Below are 19,301 nucleotides of genomic sequence, written 5' to 3' on the forward strand. Positions count from 1 at the left end.
TATTTTAACATCTTGAAATGGGGAAACATGTTTTTTATTCAGTTGAACGTCCCCTTTACAACATAATGTTAAAATGAGATCAAATCAAATGTTGTTTTTACCAAGTTACACTTCTCAAAAGGCACCGAATTGGTGGAACGATTCATGTAATATTTTCTGTTGGCTAGTTTTAATTGTCAAATAAAAGTAAACGATCAATCAATCAATATCACCGTAAACTCAAACTCCAGAGCGCTGCCCACGTCGTCGAGAGTCTCCATAGCGCTCTCTCCCTTCACAGCCCCACTGAAGAACAGCTGGTGTGGCCGGGCCACCCTTAATCAACACAGAAACAGACACAGGGTTAGGGTTAGTGGGTTAATGGACAGAGGGTTAGTGTGTTAATGGACAGAGGGTTAGAGTTAGTGGGTTAGGGTTAGTGGGTTAATGGACAGATGGTTAGTGGGTTACCGGACAGAGGGTTAGGGTTTGGTATTTGGTATTTTATTAGGATCCCAATTAGCTGTTGCGAAAGCAGCAGCTACTCTTCCTGTGGGTTCCACACACAACATGAAACATTAAACAGAATGACATAATACAGAAGTTCATTATACAAAAACAGAACTACATACATTTTTTTAAAGGCACACGTAGCCTACATATCAATGCATACACACAAACTATCTAGGTCAAATAGTGGAGAGGCGTAGTGCCGCGAGGTGTTGCTTTATCTGTTTTTTTTAAACCAGGTTTACTGTTTATTTGAGCAATATGAGATGGAAGGAAGTTCCATGCAATAAGGACCCTATATAATACTGTACGTTTTCTTGAATTTGTTCTGGATTTGGGGACTATGAAAAGACCCCTGGTGGCATGTCTGGTGGGATAAGTGTGTGTGTCAGAGCTGTGTGTATGTTGACTATGCAAACAATTTGGGATTTTCAACACATTAATGTTTCTTATAAAAAGAAGAAGTGATGCAGTCAGTCACTTCTCAACTCTTAGCCAAGAGAGACTGGCATGCATAGTGTTTATATCAGCCCTCTGATTACAATTAAGAGCAAAAGGTGCCACTCTGTTCTGGGCCAGCTGCAGCTTAACTAGGTCTTTCCTTGCAGCACTGGACCACACGACTGGACAATGATCAAGATTAGACAAAACTGGAGCCTGCAGAACTTGCTTTTTGGAGTGTGGTGTCAAAAAAGCAGAGCATCTCTTTATTACGGCTAGACCTCTCCCCATCTTTGCAACCATTGAATCTATATGAATTGGCCATGACAGTTTACAATCTAAAGTATGTCATGATGTTGCCCTCTTTGGGTACAGCGAGCACCTTGCCTCTCTCTCTGCACCCCCCCCCTCTCTCTCTCTCTCTCTCCTACACACAGGCTGCTGTTAGGCAGGTCATAAATTCCTGGAGGAGATTCTTCCTCATGGCCAGACAGTATAGAGAGAGTGAGTTTTCATAGAGAGAACAAAATAATTTCTTCCAACTCACAGAACTTCAGAAATGAATAGTATTAGTGTTCTGGAGAATGTATTAAAGGTCGGTGAAGTAGCCAGCTACGAACTGGTCCGTTTGGTACAATTTTGTGAAACTCATGAGAGGCAATACAGCCACATTACCATAACCCTGTTTATACAAGAGTCTCAGTTGTGAGGCTTGCATCTAATGGTGGTATAAAATGAATGAGTAAAGATTAAACTATTTGTGAAATGATGTGATGCTATGTAATGATGTTAATGTGAGAGAATTGTATTTCTGTTTAAAGTTTCACTAAGTCATTGGTCCGCCCCCAGGGGCACAGACATGACCTGGCATCATGGGACAGGCCCTTTTCTATGTTCCGAATAAAACCCCCACCTGGTTTTTCCCACTTCAGACCATGCAATTACGAGAGGGCTAAGGTTTGAGTAGAGACCAAGCTTACCTCAATTACGAGAGGGCTAAGGTTTGAGTAGAGACCAAGCTTACCTCAATTACAAGAGGGCTAAGGTTTGATTCCATTGCTGAATTCTTAACCATACCACGTGGTTAACTCAGACTATCGAACCGACAGAATAAGAACAAATCTTTGATACTAATTACTAGTCTGCAGCTAGGAATTCGGTATCATTGAACGTGAAGACCGACAACCGCTGAAACATCTATTCTATAACGACATTACTGAATGTTACTCTAAACTATCCATTCTAACCAACGAACTTTCCAACAGAGATCAAGACGACACAATGAGCGTAAATATATATATCGATTGCAATTATTCCCGAATGAGTGAGCGTTCATGTGCAAAGGTTTAGCATTTCAATGGTTATAATTATCAACTTTGTAGTGTCTTTTATCTTAGTCGACCCCCACTTCCCTTTTGTCCACCAAGCCGCAATACCGGTTTATCCCACTAGGGAAACTCCTCTATCATTTCCTTGTAAATATATCTACTGTTTGTTTGTACATTTCTGTGATTATTTAGTTAGTAAATAAATGATTTAAGACAATTGACGTATGGATGACTCATAGTGAAGACTGGGTTCGTGCAGATAATCAACAATTTACGACGTTTGGAATGAGACTAACGTGAGGTAAAGAATAATTCATTAATGAGAAGACTAATTGATCAGATATTAAAATATCTGAAAGATATATTAGGAAAATTATAACTTTATAATCTGAATATTTTCCTTGGTGCCCCGACTTCCTAGTTAATTACATCTACCTGATTAGTTAATCATGTAATAATAATTACAGAGAATTGATTTGATAAACTACAAATAAGTCTTCAGTTTAATGATGCCAAAGACACGACAGGTGACACCAAGTAATTTAGTCTCCTCAACTTGTTCAACAGCCACACCATTCATTACCTGATTCAGATGAGGTCTAGCACTTAAGGAACGATTTGTATTTTCAGTGACTTCATTAGCTGTGGTTGCTGATGCGTATATGGTTGAATCATCAGCATACATGGACACACTTGCTTTGTTTCATTTTAAGGATTAGCCTCTTTTTTTCAATTTTTGCCGAAAAGGACATACCCAAATCTAACTGCCTGTAGCTCAGGCCCTGAAGCAATGATATGCATTTTCTTGGTACCATTTGAAAGACAACACTTTGCGGTTTATGGAAATGTGAAAGAAATGTAGTGGAATATAACACAATAGATCTGCTAAAAGATAATACAAATAAAAAAACGACCGTTCTTTAGTCTTTTTTGTACCATCATCTTTGAAATGCAAGAGAAAGGCCATAATGTATTATTCCAGCCCAGGTGAAATTTAGATTTTGGCCACTAGATGGCATCAGTGTATGTGCAAAGTTTTAGACTGATCCAATAAACCATTGCATTTCTGTTCATAATTTGGTACCATGACTGCCCAAATGTGCTTAATTTGTTTATCAATAACTTTTCATGTTCAAAATTGTGCACTCTCCTCAAACAATAGCATGGTATTTTTCCACTGTAATAGCTACTGTAAATTGGACAGTGCTGTTAGATTAACCTGTTAGGGCTAGGGGGCAGTATTTACACGGCCGGATAAAAAACGTACCCGATTTAATCTGGTTATTACTACTGCCCAGAAACTAGAATATGCATATAATTATTGGCTTTGGATAGAAAACACCCTAAAGTTTCTAAAACTGTTTGAATGGTGTCTGTGAGTATAACAGAACTCATATGGCAGGCAAAAACCTGAGAAGATTTCCCACACTAACTTTACTAAATTCAAACTTGCACTGCTTTTCTTTCATTATTTGTTTTTTATGCATGAATATAATTTCTCACTGTTTGTTCTGGGCATTTCCTGCCAATAAAATAACCATTAAAATAATTGGCAACATCAAATGGGTTTGTGATGAATAAGCCATCGGATTCGATGAAAGATTGAGTTGAATTTATCTTTCTGCCCATAATTTATTTTAAGTACTCAAGTTTTTTTTACATCATTCTATACATCATTGATCTTGGCTTCATTTTTATTTTTTATTTATTTTATTTCACCCAAATATACCTGCTGGAGCGCGTGCTACGGGTGGGTGCTGCTATGGTGACCAGTGAGCTGAGATAAAGCAGAGCTTTACCTAGCAAAGACTTATAGATGACCTGGATGATTCGTCGCCAGTGGGTTTGGCGACGAATATGTATCGAGGACAAGCCAACGAGAGCATACAGGTCGCAATGGTGGGTAGTATATGGGGCTTTGGTGACAAAACGGATGGCTCTGTGATAGACTGCATCCAATTTGCTGAGTAGAGTGTTGGAGGCTATTTTGTAAATGACATCGCCAAAGGCAAGGATCGGCAGGGTAGTCAGTTTTACAAGGGTATGTTTGGCAGCATGAGTGAAGGAGGCTTTGCTGCGATAATAGGAAGCCGAATCTAGATTTAATTTTGGATTCATTATGAAGTTTCTTCTTTTTGTTGAGTGTAGTCACAGAATTTCTCAATTTGCAGTAAGTCAGCCAGGCAGATGAGCAGCCAGACTTATTAGCCACTCCTTTTGCCCCATCTCTTTCAGCCATACAGTTTTTCAATTCCTCATCAATCCCTGGAGCCTTAACAGTTCTAACAGTCAGATTCTTAACAGGATCATGTTTATCAATAATTGGAAGAATCAATTTCATAAATTCATCAAGTGCAGTGTCTGGATGCTCCTTATTAATCACATCAGATCAACAAATATTTTTAACATCATCCACATATGAGTCACAGCAAATTATTTTGTATGATCTCTTATATACTATTTTAGGCCCAGCTGTTAGAACTTTGGCTTTCTGTCACGTCCTGACCAGCAGAGGGAGCAATTGTATTAGTTTTGGTCAGGACGAGGCAGGTTTTTGTGTGTTAAGTGTTGTGTTGGTGATTAGGACTCCCAATTGAAGGCAGGTGTGTTGAGTTGCCTTTGATTGGGAGTCCTATATAGTAGTGTGTGTTTTTCTTTGGGGTTGTGGGTAGTTGTTTTTGCACTGCGTTTGATAGCCTGCAAAACTGTTGCTGTCTTGTTTATTGTTTTTTCCTGTGGATGCCTTACTTGAGTTGATTAAAACTATGAGTATCCACATTCCCGCTGCGCCTTGGTCCATTCTTGAAGACTGCTGTGACACTTTCCTGGATATAGCCACTATATTGTGACCACTGCATTCAATGGGTTCGGATACAGCTTTAGAACAAAGTTCTACAGTATTAGTAAAAATGTGATCAATACATGTGGATGATCTTGCTCCTGTAGTGTTTGTAAACACCCTGGTAGGTTGATTAATACCCTGAACCAGATTACAGGCACTGGTTACAGTGAGAAGCTTCCTCTTGAGCGGACAGCTTGATGAAAACCAGTCAATATTCAGGTCCCCAAGAAAGTAAACCTCTCTGTTTACATCACATACACTATCCAGCATTTCGCACATATTATTTAGATACTGACTGTCAGCACTTGGTGGCCTATAGCAACACCCCATAAGAAAAGGCTTTAGATGTGCCAAGTGAACCTGCAACCACAACACTTCAATAACACTTGACATAAGATCTTCTCTAAGCATTACAGGGATATATATGGCTCTGAATATATACAGCAACACTTCCCTCATAAGCATTTCTGTCTCTTCTATAAGTGTTTTATCCTTGTACTGCTACTGATGTATCATCAAATGAATTATCTAAGTGAGTCTCAGAAATGGCTAATATATGCATTTTATCTGATGTTAGCAAGTTATTGATTTCATGAACCTTATTTCTAAGGCTACATATAATAATATGGGCTATTTTCAGCCCTTTCCTGGGTAGAATATCAGAGATAGACACAATATGGAAAAAAGCTGAAAAGTTTAGTGGGTTAATGGACAGAGGGTTAGTGGGTTAATGGACAGAGGGTTAATGGGTTAATGGACAGAGAGTTAGAGTTAGTGGGTTAATGGACAGAGGGTTAATGGGTTAATGGACAGAGGGTTAGGGTTAGTGGGTTAATGGACAGAGGGTTAGGGTTAGTGGGTTAGTGGACAGAGGGTTAGTGGGTTAATGGACAGAGGGTTAGTGGGTTAATGGACAGAGGGTTAGTGGGTTAATGGACAGAGGGTTAGGGTTAGTGGGTTAATTGACAGAGGGTTAATGGGTTAATGGACAGAGGGTTAGGGTTAGTGGGTTAATGGACAGAGGGTTAGTGGACAGAGGGTTAATGGACAGAGGGTTAGTGGGTTAATGGACAGAGGGTTAGTGGGTTAATGGACAGAGGGTTAGTGGGTTAATGGACAGAGGGTTAGTGGGTTAATGGACAGAGGGTTAGGGTTAGTGGGTTAATGGACAGAGGGTTAATGGGTTAATGGACAGAGGGTTAGGGTTAGTGGGTTAATGGACAGAGGGTTAGTGGACAGAGGGTTAATGGGTTAATGGACAGAGGGTTAGTGGACAGAGGGTTAATGGGTTAATGGACAGAGGGTTAGTGGGTTAATGGACAGAGGGTTAGTGGGTTAATGGACAGAGGGTTAGTGGGTTAATAGACAGAGAGTTAGTGGGTTAATGGACAGAGGGTTAATGGGTTAATGGACAGAGGGTTAGTGGGTTAGTGGACAGAGGGTTAATGGGTTAATGGACAGAGGGTTAATGGGTTAATGGACAGAGGGTTAATGGGTTAATGGACAGAGGGTTAGTGGGTTAATGGACAGAGGGTTAGTGGGTTAATAGACAGAGGGTTAGTGGGTTAATGGACAGAGGGTTAGTGGGTTAATGGACAGAGGGTTAGTGGGTTAATGGACAGAGGGTTAGTGGGTTAATTGGACAGAGGGTTAGTGGGTTAATGGACAGAGGGTTAGTGGGTTAATGGACAGAGGGTTAATGGGTTAATGGACAGAGGGTTAATGGGTTAATGGACAGAGGGTTAGTGGGTTAATGGACAGAGGGTTAGTGGACAGAGGGTTAGTGGACAGAGGGTTAGTGGGTTAATGGACAGAGGGTTAGTGGACAGAGGGTTAGTGGACAGAGGGTTAATGGGTTAATGGACAGAGGGTTAATGGGTTAATGGACAGAGGGTTAATGGGTTAATGGACAGAGGGTTAGTGGGTTAATGGACAGAGGGTTAGTGGGTTAATGGACAGAGAGTTAATGGGTTAATGGACAGAGGGTTAGTGGGTTAATTGGACAGAGGGTTAGTGGGTTAATGGACAGAGGGTTAATGGGTTAATGGACAGAGGGTTAGTGGGTTAATGGACAGAGGGTTAATGGGTTAATGGACAGAGGGTTAGTGGGTTAATTGGACAGAGGGTTAGTGGGTTAATGGACAGAGGGTTAGTGGACAGAGGGTTAGTGGACAGAGGGTTAGTGGGTTAATGGACAGAGGGTTAATGGGTTAATGGACAGAGGGTTAGTGGGTTAATGGACAGAGGGTTAGTGGGTTAATAGTACCATTGTTTACTGTGGCAGATTGACATAGAGTACTGAATCATAGAACTTGGCCCTGTTCAAATACCTCTGGAAAGTATTCCATCTTTCCTATCCTTTCTTCCTGGGACATTTATTTTTTTCCACGTTTTTTTTCCCTTCTGCTTTCACTTATCCAGTCATGTTGGATTAGTGATGATTTCAAGGAAATGAGAGAGGAAGGGAGGGAGGAAAAGCGAGAGAGAGAGAGAGAGAGAGAGGAGTGATGCACTAGAGAAGCACAGGGACAAATCCTTAGTGATAACCTAGAATTCAGTACTTACCCGCTGACAGCCAGAGGGAGCTCTATGACGACTTTAGCCACGGCTGTGACTGGGGCCAGGTCTGGCTGTTCACTGATACTGAAGAGGAGACAACCCCACACACACAGTGAGGACACATTACATCACAGACACCAGGAGGAAACTAACACTGAGTTAAATGGACCAACTGCTGAGGAGAGACACATGTAGACACTTAGGTTTAAGCTCAGGACCAAGAAGCACTTTCAAATGATCAATTGAGCATTATTTAAGGCCAGGTCTAGGTTCATTTGGATCCTGTGATACTGGCTCATTCAGGACCTAAACTTCAAGTAGTTGCCCAGCCAAGACTTACGTAGCCAGCAGGAGGTTGACAGTGAGTTCCGTGGTCTCTATGGTGATAGCAGTGGTGCTGAGGATGATGTAGAACTTCAGGATAGAATCTCTCTTCATGGGGTTTCCCAGCTCACACTCTGCCTGAGAGCCATTCTGATTGGCCTGACACACCACCTACACACAGGAAACAGGAAACACAGTCAGGATCAACAGAGTTCCATTACCTCAGGATGGATGGGAGACAGTAGCCAGTTAACTCAGGATGGATGGGTGACAGTAGCCAGTTAACTCAAGATGGATGGGAGACAGTAGCCAGTTAACTCAGGATGGATGGGTGACAGTAGCCAGTTAACTCAGGATGGATGGGAGACAGTAGCCAGTTAACTCAGGATGGATGGGAGACAGTAGCCAGTTAACTCAAGATGGATGGGAGACAGTAGCCAGTTAACTCAGGATGGATGGGAGACAGTAGCCAGTTAACTCAAGATGGATGGGAGACAGTAGCCAGTTAAGTCAGGATGGATGGGAGACAGTAGCCAGTTAACTCAGGATGGATGGGAGACAGTAGCCAGTTAACTCAAGATGGATGGGAGACAGTAGCCAGTTAACTCAGGATGGATGGGAGACAGTAGCCAGTTAACTCAGGATGGATGGGAGACAGTAGCCAGTTAAGTCAGGATGGATGGGAGACAGTAGCCAGTTAAGTCAGGATGGATGGTAGACAGTAGCCAGTTAACTCAGGATGGATGGGAGACAGTAGCCAGTTAAGTCAGGATGGATGGTAGACAGTAGCCAGTTAACTCAGGATGGATGGTAGACAGTAGCCAGTTAACTCAGGATGGATGGGAGACAGTAGCCAGTTAACTCAGGATGGATGGGAGACAGTAGCCAGTTAAGTCAGGATGGATGGGAGACAGTAGCCAGTTAACTCAGGATGGATGGTAGACAGTAGCCAGTTAACTCAGGATGGATGGGAGACAGTAGCCAGTTAACTCAGGATGGATGGGAGACAGTAGCCAGTTAACTCAGGATGGATGGTAGACCGTAGCCAGTTAACTCAGGATGGATGGGAGACAGTAGCCAGTTAACTCCTCTACTGATGTGACCATACATAGGGCCCTGAGTATTACGTGACCAAAGTTAGTCAGGGTTATTCCTGGCCCGGGTCACAGGGTTAGATCCACTCTTGGATCGTAGTGTTGTACTAACTGGCTTTTTAAATGGTACCGTATGTGTGTGTGGGCTCTACTTCTACAAGTTGTCTTCAGCTCAGCACCCCTTAACAAGGAGTTCAGTTTTATACAGACTACAGAGCAATGTAGTGTACCTGTAGTCCCCTGAAACCAGAGTAGGACAGGGTGTCTGGCAGGGTGACCACTAGCTGGGCAGCATGGGCATCGTCACCGTCCTTCTCAGGGTACAGCGAGTCAGAGGGCATGTTGGTGACGGTCACCTCCAACACCACGGACCTCTGGTCAGACAGAGAGAAAACTGACACCTCCTCATCATCTCTGGATATGAGAAGAGAATGAGGAAATAGATATGAAGGAACAGAAGAATGAAACAAAATGGTGGAATGACACAGTGCCAGATCTCAGGAAGGAGGAGGATAAACACATTTATAAACCGGGTGGTTCAAGCCCTGAATCCTGGGTATAACAAACACTTATTTTTACTGCTCTAATTACGTTGGTAACCAGTTTACAATAGCAATAAGGCACCTCGGGGGTTTGTGGTATATGGCCAATATACCACGGCTAAGGGCTGTATCCAGGCACTACGTGATGCGTCGTACGTTAGAACAGCCCTTAGCTGTGGTTTATTGGCCATATACCAAATCCCCTCGTTCATTATTAAATACACAGAGGAACGGAAGAGAACAGCGGTTCTCCCAAAAAATTAACTTTTTAAAGCAACTCAGTACGGCTTTAAATTAACTTTTGAAAGTTGTAATAGTAGAAAGAACAAGGTGACTTTTAGTAGATTACATTTAGGGGACATCATCAGTTCCTCTTGTCATGTCAGTCATTGGGTAGTACATCATCAGTTCCTCTTGTCATGTCAGTCATTGGGTAGTACATCATCAGTTCCTCTTGTCATGTCAGTCATTGGGTAGTACATCATCAGTTCCTCTTATCATGTCAGTCATTGGGTAGTACATCATCAGTTCCTCTTGTCATGTCAGTCATTGGGTAGTACATCATCAGTTCCTCTTGTCATGTCAGTCATTGGGTAGTACATCATCAGTTCCTCTTGTCATGTCAGTCATTGGGTAGTACATCATCAGTTCCTCTTGTCATGTCAGTCATTGGGTAGTACATCATCAGTTCCTCTTGTCATGTCAGTCATTGGGTAGTACATCATCAGTTCCTCTTGTCATGTCAGTCATTGGGTAGTACATCATCAGTTCCTCTTGTCATGTCAGTCATTGGGTAGTACATCATCAGTTCCTCTTGTCATGTCAGTCATTGGGTAGTACATCATCAGTTCCTCTTGTCATGTCAGTCATTGGGTACTACATCATCAGTTCCTCTTGTCATGTCAGTCATTGGGTAGTACATCATCAGGTCCTCTTGTCATGTCAGTCATTACAGACCATAGAGAACTATGGATAACTGGTCAGTCATGTCCAGATTAACTAGCTCATGTCAGTCATTACAGACCATAGAGAACTATGGATAACTGGTCAGTCATGCCCAGATTAACTAGCCCATGTCAGTCATTACAGACCATAGAGAACTATGGATAACTGGTCAGTCATGCCCAGATTAACTAGCCCATGTCAGTCATTACAGACCATAGAGAACTATGGATAACTGGTCAGTCATGTCCAGATGAACTAGCTCATGTCAGTCATTACAGACCATAGAGAACTATGGATAACTGGTCAGTCATGTCCAGATTAACTAGCTCATGTCAGTCATTACAGACCATAGAGAACTATGGATAACTGGTCAGTCATGTCCAGATGAACTAGCCCATAGATATTGTTGTCATGTTTTACATGAATACACATTAGACATGGCAGAATATGTAGAATTGCAGGAAATAAACTTTACATCAACAAAATTCTCTCCAGCAACAAGAAGGGTGTGAACAGTCTGGACAGTGTTTGTACCCATAGCAATAGACATGGTGCGTACCTGGATATGAGAGGGGGATTAGGGAATATAAAAATGCGTATTCCTACTAACTTTGGCAGAGGGGTGAAGCGGTCAGAGGTTATAGGTCGGGTTCCAAACTGGTACGTCAACTTCAGGTTGCTCTGACAGATATTATCATCACCACAGCCTTCCCTCAGGAAATTCACCTGCAACATATCAGACAGACTTAAGATAAAGGCAAAGACATTATTATTATTATTTTTTTAAATAGTCACTATAGGACTGATGAAAGTTGATCTTGTTGGTGTGGAACTGACCTCAGAGTGCAGGGTGTTGGAGGTGGTAACACCCAGTACGGGAGGCAGTGTGTGTTGTTCCTCTGGGTTAGTGTCTGAGGAGAACATGGGGGGTTTGATAGTGTGGGTGATGGCCAGGGTGATGGGACGCAGCTTGTCACGGATATTCTCCTGCACCGGAAAGAATGATTCAACCATTTTTTTTCAATGAGATTACATTATATGGAAGTCAATTGGCATCTATCTACAAATTATATTTGGAGTTTATGACTATAGCAGACCTGGGTTTAAATAATGTTTGTTTTCATTCAGGATTTATTCAACTTTTCAGTGTACTATTCTTTTCATCAGTTCTGACAGATAAGCAAAATAAAGCACATCTGAAACTCTATTTCTTCCCAGGCTTGGAACACTATACAACACCTAAAACAACAGAGCTTTAACAACAACACCAACAACACCAACAACAACACAAAACAACACCAACGCCAACAACAACAACAACAACAACAACACCAAAACACCAACAACAACAACAACAACAACACCAACAACAACACCAACAACAACAACAACAACACCAACAACAACAACAACACCAAACACAATAACAACAAGCATCAGTTCTCGACTGTCAGCCCGTACGTGTAGTTGGAAGGTGGCGCTCCGGCAGGCGAGACGGCGTTGACCCTTCAGCTCCACCTCATCAGTGTGTGTGTACTCCGCCTCCTGTGCACTCCGACCCAGGAAGCTAACACGGTGGGGCAGGCCCAGCTTCCTGCGCTCGGTGTCAGCCTCGAAGACTAGGGCCAGAGCTACACGGGAGGGACAGAGGGAGGGGAAATGTCAGCACACCAGGGAACAGCTCAGTTCATTTGAAGCACAGAGTGACTGGAGTAACAAACATCATTCAACAAAGAAAAAAGAAGTGTTTCTAAACAGAGGTGTAACTTACTGATGACTGGTGAGTATGACTCTGGATATGCAGTATAAGTGAAGCACACTTTCACCTCCACACTAATGACAGAAAACAACAGAGATGACAGAGGCCTGTTTTAATTCTCAACAGCAGAAACACAATAGCCTGGTTAACTCCTTCACGGTTAGCAGAAGGTGAAAAGAAGACTGGCAACCAGGCTATATGAACACACAAGAAGAAAAGTGAATGCAACCTACCACACTCCATCTCTCCCCTTGCAGTTGTGTTGCTCCAAGTCAATATACTGCTGAGGTTCAATGAACACGTCCCAGATAACATGAATGACCGGGTGAGACCTGTACAGAACCATCTTATCACCGAGAGAACCTACTGCCAGGTCAGGGTACAGGTTCCCATCGATGTCCAGGCCACCTGAGATGGAGTAGCCAAACCGTTTCACCCCCTCGTTCACTCCGTCCAGAATCTGAGAGGGTAGAGTATAACCTAATGTAAATTATCGGAGGGGGTAAATAAGGTGGACAATAAAGCTTTTCGTATTAGTTAAAATTCTCACCTGTGCAGGCTTGGTGTCGATGCCTGAAGACGAGCCTCGGTAGATGAACACTTTGCCATCTCCATCAAACGGAGCCCCCACAGCGATGTCTGGACAGATACACAGATTGACATACATTAGATATAAACTCCTGAATCAGGAGATCAGGCTCCAGCCCCTGTGGGCCGTTCTGGCTTCCTTTACTGGCAACGGCAGTATGCAGGATTTATGATTTCTCTAAGGACAGTTGATGTTTCAACAATCGCTATATAGTTAAATAAAGGTTAAATAAATAAATGCATTTTAAAAGATGTCTCAAATTATACACTATTTTCTATATAGCGCATGACTTTTGACCAGGGACCATAGGGCTCCAGGGACCATAGGGCTCCAGGGACCATAGGGCTCCAGGGACCATAGGGCTCCAGGTATCATAGGGCTCCAGGGACCATAGGGCTCCAGGGACCATAGGGCTCCAGGGACCATAGGGCTCCAGGTATCATAGGGCTCCAGGGACCATAGGGCTCCAGGGACCATAGGGCTCCAGGGACCATAGGGCTCCAGGGACCATAGGACTCCAGGGACCATAGGGCTCCAGGGTCCATAGGGCTCCAGGGACCATAGGGCTCCAGGGACCATAGGGCTCCAGGGACCATAGGACTCCAGGGACCATAGGACTCCAGGTATCATAGGGCTCCAGGGTCCATAGGGCTCCAGGGACCATAGGGCTCCAGGGACCATAGGGCTCCAGGGACCATAGGGCTCCAGGGACCATAGGGCTCCAGGGTCCATAGGGCTCCAGGGACCATAGGACTCCAGAGACGATAGGGCTCCAGTCAAAATGTGTGCACTACATAGGGAATAGGGTGCCTTTTGGGACACAGATAATACAGTACCAGTCAAAAGATTGCGCACACCTTCTCATTCAAGGGTTTTTCTTTATTTTTTGACTATTTTCCACATTGTAGAATAATAGTGAAGACATCAAAACTATGAAATAACACATATGGAATCATGTAGTAAGCAAAACAAAGTGTTAAACAAAGTGTTATTTTCTATGGTAGAGTAGGTCAGGGCGTGACAGGGGGTGTTTTTCTATGTTTTCTATTTCTATGTTCATCTTCTAGTTTTGTATTTCTATGTTGGTTTTGTTTGGGATGATCTCCAATTAGAGGCAGCTGGTCCTCGTTGTCTCTAATTGGAGATCATACTTAAGTAGGGGTTTTGTCCACCTGGGTTTGTGGGAGATTATCTTTGAGTCAGTGTATGGTTCACCTCTGTGTCACGTTTTTTTTTTTTTTTTTGTCATTCAGTTTATTTGTGTATGGTGTAGTTTCACAGTGTACATAAAATGTGCAACGACACACATGCTGCCCTTTGGTCCGCTTCTCCTTACGACAACCGTGACATCAAAATATGTTTTATTTTTGAGATTCTTCAAAGTAGCCACCCTTTGCCATGATGACAGCTTCGCACACATTATTCTATAATGTAGAAAATTGTAAATATAAAGAAAACCCCTTGAATGAGCAGGTGTGTCCAAACTTTTGACTGGTACTGTATGTTTGAACAGTTACTCAGTCCCCTCTGTCGATTGTAAATGAATGCACTTTAAATAAAGTTTAACTTGACCGAGTCAGTCCTCACCATCATATCCGTCCCGGTCCAGGTCTCCCACATTGTTGACGGTCAGTCCAAACATGGAGTCATGAGTTCCGTTGAGCCTGATTGGCTGAGCGTACTCCCAGTTACCGAATCGGTTGAGGAAGATGTACACAGCACCTCCGATCTCTGTCTTCCTGTCAAAATAGTTGGGAGCTCCCACTATCAGGTCTGTCCAGCTGAGAGAGAGGACAGGGAGTTTGAAGTTTTACAAATGATTTGAATTCAATCACTTTCTTGACAGCATTCCTTTCCATTTTAACAAAACTTTCCAAACATGTTTGGTCAGAAAGTGGTCAGAAAGTTACTTTTTAGACCTGAATGCTAAAACATTTAGTCATTTTGCATACCCCAACATACCATGAGACGTGTTCATCACTTGAAAAGATGAAAGGTTGAGTTTGATATCATTTAAAAGCTTACAAACAGGGTTGTCAAACTATTGTATTATTTCTTAAAATAAGAAATTATGTTATTTTTAAACATTTAACATAAATTATCTAAAAACGTCTAAACTCCTATATTTTCATATTCGCAGATGTTGTTGCTTATCACCTATTTCACATCATCTAAGGTTTTTTGTTTTGTGGTTCCACCATTGGTTGAGAGGGACACAACATGTTCTTGAATACAAGGTGGGTGTCATTTCAATCATAGATATAGAATGGATAGAATGGACCTATAGTCAGAACACTGCAATTTAGCTGGTACACCATTTAAATGTAAATTGAACTGAAATAACATTTTGTGAAACATCACAGCACAGTTGAAAAAAGATATGTCTAATAGAAAAATGTAAACTGGATGGTGTTTAAACTGGATGGTGTTTACACTGGATGGTGTTCCGGATGGTGTTTAAACTGGATGGTGTTCTGGATAGTGTTTAAACTGGATGGTGTTTAAACTGGATGGTGTTCTGGATGGTGTTTAAAATGGATGGTGTTCGAGCTGGTGTTTAAACTGGATGGTGTTTAAACTGGATGGTGTTTAAAATGGATGGTGTTCTGGAGTGGTGTTTAAACTGGATGGTGTTTAAACTGGATGGTGTTCTGGATGGTGTTTAAACTGGATGGTGTTTAAACTGGATGTTGTTCTGGATGGTGTTTAAACTGGATGGTGTTTAAACTGGATGGTGTTTAAATTGGATGGTGTTCTGGATGGTGTTTAAACTGGATAGTGTTTAAACTGGATGGTGTTTAAACTGGATGGTGTTCTGGATGGTGTTTAAATTGGATGGTGTTCTGGATGGTGTTTAAACTGGATAGTGTTCTGGATGGTGTTTAAACTGGATGGTGTTTAAACTGGATGGTGTTTAAACTGGATGGTGTTTAAACTGGATGGTGTTCTGGATGGTGTTTAAACTGGATGGTGTTTAAATTGGATGGTGTTCTGGATGGTGTTTAAACTGGATGGTGTTTAAACTGGATGGTGTTTAAACTGGATGGTGTTCTGGATGGTGTTTAAACTGGATGGTGTTTAAACTGGATGGTGTTTAAACTGGATGGTGTTCTGGATGGTGTTTAAACTGGATGGTGTTTAAACTGGATGGTGTTTAAACTGGATGGTGTTTAAACTGGATGGTGTTCAGGATGGTGTTTAAATTAGATGGTGATCAGACATAGATGGGAGGGGTTGAGGTTGAGGGAAGCTGAAGGCTAGAAGATAACTAATGTAAAATATACTGTGTCCGTAAAATGTATATAGTATGTATAAGCTGGAAGTAAGCGCCTAAGTGTTGTTGTCCATTAGTTTACTCCAAATAGGGGACTGGTGGTAGGGTTAGGGGAAAGAACAACGTTGATTCGATCAGTGTGTGTGAGCAGTAGGTATTCCCATTCAAGTAAAGATGATCTGATTTCTGGTACCATTTGGTACATTTATCAGCCAAAACATGACACCCACCCTGTATTCAAGATGGCTGGCACAACACAAAAGCCTTAGATAATATAAAATAGGGTCTAAGCTACAATAAATGTGAATATACTGTATTTTTTTTAATCCTGGGTTTTGCAACCTTTACTTAACCCATCACTGTTGAGCCATGGTTACCGTGGCTACAGACTATCTGTCTATGCATTCCTGTACACTGCTATCAATAGTAGCAGTAGACATGCAGCAGATGTGACTCTCACCCATCACTGTTGAGATCCGCCGTGGCCACAGAGTACCCAAAGGAAGAACCCAGCTCCTCTCCCCACAGGATGTGCTGTGGCACCAGGCGGTACATGTTGTCTTTACGCAGTAGCACCACCGCTCCCGTGTGATTGGCTCGCGGCGCCCCTGCCACGAAGGTCAGATCCCCATGGCTCATTATGTCGTTAGCAGAGTCCACCGAGAAACCTGGAGCAAGGCATCATGGGATAACAGTTATTAGAAGTAGACTGTGTGTGTGTGTGTGTGTGTGTGTGTGTGTGTGTGTGTGTGTGTGTGTGTGTGTGTGTGTGTGTGTGTGTGTGTGTGTGTGTGTGTGTGTGTGTGTGTGTGTGTGTGTGTGTGTGTGTGTGTGTGTGTGTGTGTGTACTGTATATAGACCATAGTCTCTCTCTAAGCTCATCTCCTTTAGTGTTCTCTCATCCTTGTTGCAATAAAATGTAGCCTAAGTGGCTATTGATTTAATGGAAAACACATGATGAGTGTAATGTCCCTCAGTTTGTAGTGAAGGGAGGGACGAGCTGCTCTCCTCCCTGTCAGTGAGAGCAGGTGTGTGTGTGTGTGTGTGTCTGTCTGTGTTTATCTTCTCCTACATACAGAGATAAAGACTAGGCCCATGTGTGTGGTAGGAAGACTAGGCCCATGTGTGTGGTAGGAAGACTAGGCCCATGTGTGTGGTAGGAAGACTAGGCCCATGTGTGTGGTAGGAAGACTAGGCCCATGTGTGTGGTAGGAAGACTAGGCCCATGTGTGTGGTAGGAAGACTAGGCCCATGTGTGTGGTAGGAAGACTAGGCCCATGTGTGTGGTAGGAAGAGAAACATGAGGTCTTTGCAGATCTCTTGTGTTACTATGATGCAGCAGATGTTGCTGCTCAGGAAGCAAGTAAACAGAGCAGTCTAGCGTTCATCTTGCTTCTACTTCAACGGGATTTACTCCTCTCAGGAATGTGAGGGGTGTGTCTGCATACAAATCAGGTATAGTGAAATAATGAAATACTGAAATACTGAAATAGAGAAAGAAGAGGGAATTGAACGTGCATGTGGTGTGAAAATGTAACTTTGTTTCAACAACCTGTGTGAAAAAATATCAGATACAAATCAAATAATAAAAAAAAGAAGTAAAACAGGCAAACACACTAAACAGCTACAGCTATGTTCCAGTCCAACATGCGGTGGCGTGAGAGGGAGAACAGAGGAAAGGTTTGGCAGTGACCTGTGTTAGTCCAGGGTCAACATGCAGGGAGATGCTCAAAAACAAACACAGAGACAGCGGCTGTGTCTGAAAACATTACTAGCCATCAAATCCTTGGAAAAAACGACAGAGAAATCAATGATGTGACAGCTAGTAACATTTTCAAACAGACACAAAGACAGACTAAAGTATCTCGTAGACAAACAGACAAATACTGAGCAGCTCCAGGGAGACAGGTGTGTGGAATAATAGAGTTTGAATTGCGAACCAGTATAAAGAAAGGCCTAAATACCACAGAAGTCACATTACAACTCCAGTAAGGCTTTTTAATCAGGCTTTTAGTGAAGGATTTACCACACAGTTTCCCTTTCACGCAGCAGTCTGATCCACTCTTTCTTTTACTCTGAAGTCCAATCTTTTATGTAAAAGCTATAAAAGGGAACCGAGGATTTGTCCTGTTATGTTTTTAAAAGCGAAAAACGGGGCCCAACGGGTTGGGGAATGTGGCCCCTGAGGAAAGACATCAAACACAGTTGTGTTGTGCAGATGTTAAAAAGTGTCAAGCCTCACGGTTTTAAAGCTTATGTTAGGTTAGACTATGTGTTAAAAATACAATTTAAAAAAAAGATACATAGCCCTAGAATCAACTGAAAGCTGAAATCTGAATGGATCTAAATATATATTGTTGCTGCTTTACTTACATTATCTGATTGCATATTTTATCAGTAGTTTTCAATGTGGGGTTTTCTTTTAACGGAACATCATGTGACTCAGATATATATTTTTTAAATCTAGAAAACTGACATTTCACTTTTCATTGGCTGTATTTATATTGGCAGGACCTGTGGAAAAACTGGGCCTGACAGAGCAGTTGACTGGGCTGGGCTCCCTATCCAATGATAATCTGATTTAGTGGCTACGATTTTAGGAGAAACACAGTGTAAAACTGCTGCTGCTGGCTACTGACTGAATAATATCAATCACTCAGTCGAGAGACTAGGGACCAGTTTCCCAAACACATATGAAGGCCAGTCCAGGACTAAGAAGTATTTTCAAGAGACTCTCCGTTAAGCATATGCTTCTAAGTCCAGAACTAGTAATATCACTACTGTCTGTCTATAAATAACCAGTAATAACACTACTGTCTATAAATAACCAGTAATAACACTACTGTCCATCTATAAATAACCAGTAATAACACTACTGCCTGTCTATAAATAACCAGTAATAACACTACTGTCTGTCTATAAATAACCAGTAATAACACTACTGTCTGTCTATAAATAACCAGTAATAACACTACTGCCTGTCTATAAATAACCAGTAATAACACTACTGTCTGTCTATAAATAACCAGTAATACCACTACTGTCTGTCTATAAATAACCAGTAATACCACTACTGTCTGTCTATAAATAACCAGTAATACCACTACTGTCTGTC

General features: G+C 42.1%; 1 protein-coding gene across 3 annotated transcripts in view; it reads right to left on the reverse strand.

Moving 5' to 3' along the window:
- itga7 (integrin, alpha 7) overlaps window positions 1–19,301 on the reverse strand; it is a 91,898-nt gene that overhangs the window by 15,216 nt on the left and 57,381 nt on the right. For all 3 annotated transcript variants that reach the window (XM_014134011.2, XM_014134013.2, XM_014134012.2), the window contains exons 5-16: window positions 16,647–16,854; window positions 14,500–14,693; window positions 12,874–12,962; window positions 12,557–12,783; window positions 12,336–12,397; window positions 12,026–12,195; window positions 11,402–11,551; window positions 11,175–11,290; window positions 9,308–9,491; window positions 8,000–8,154; window positions 7,666–7,743; window positions 213–315 (exon numbers count right to left, since the gene is read on the reverse strand). In XM_014134011.2, the coding sequence (XP_013989486.2) occupies window positions 213–315; window positions 7,666–7,743; window positions 8,000–8,154; window positions 9,308–9,491; window positions 11,175–11,290; window positions 11,402–11,551; window positions 12,026–12,195; window positions 12,336–12,397; window positions 12,557–12,783; window positions 12,874–12,962; window positions 14,500–14,693; window positions 16,647–16,854 (1,736 nt within the window). The remainder of the gene's footprint in view (window positions 1–212; window positions 316–7,665; window positions 7,744–7,999; window positions 8,155–9,307; window positions 9,492–11,174; window positions 11,291–11,401; window positions 11,552–12,025; window positions 12,196–12,335; window positions 12,398–12,556; window positions 12,784–12,873; window positions 12,963–14,499; window positions 14,694–16,646; window positions 16,855–19,301) is intronic.

Source organism: Salmo salar, chromosome ssa12 (assembly GCF_905237065.1).
Source record: "Salmo salar chromosome ssa12, Ssal_v3.1, whole genome shotgun sequence".
Classification (NCBI taxonomy): domain Eukaryota; kingdom Metazoa; phylum Chordata; class Actinopteri; order Salmoniformes; family Salmonidae; genus Salmo; species Salmo salar.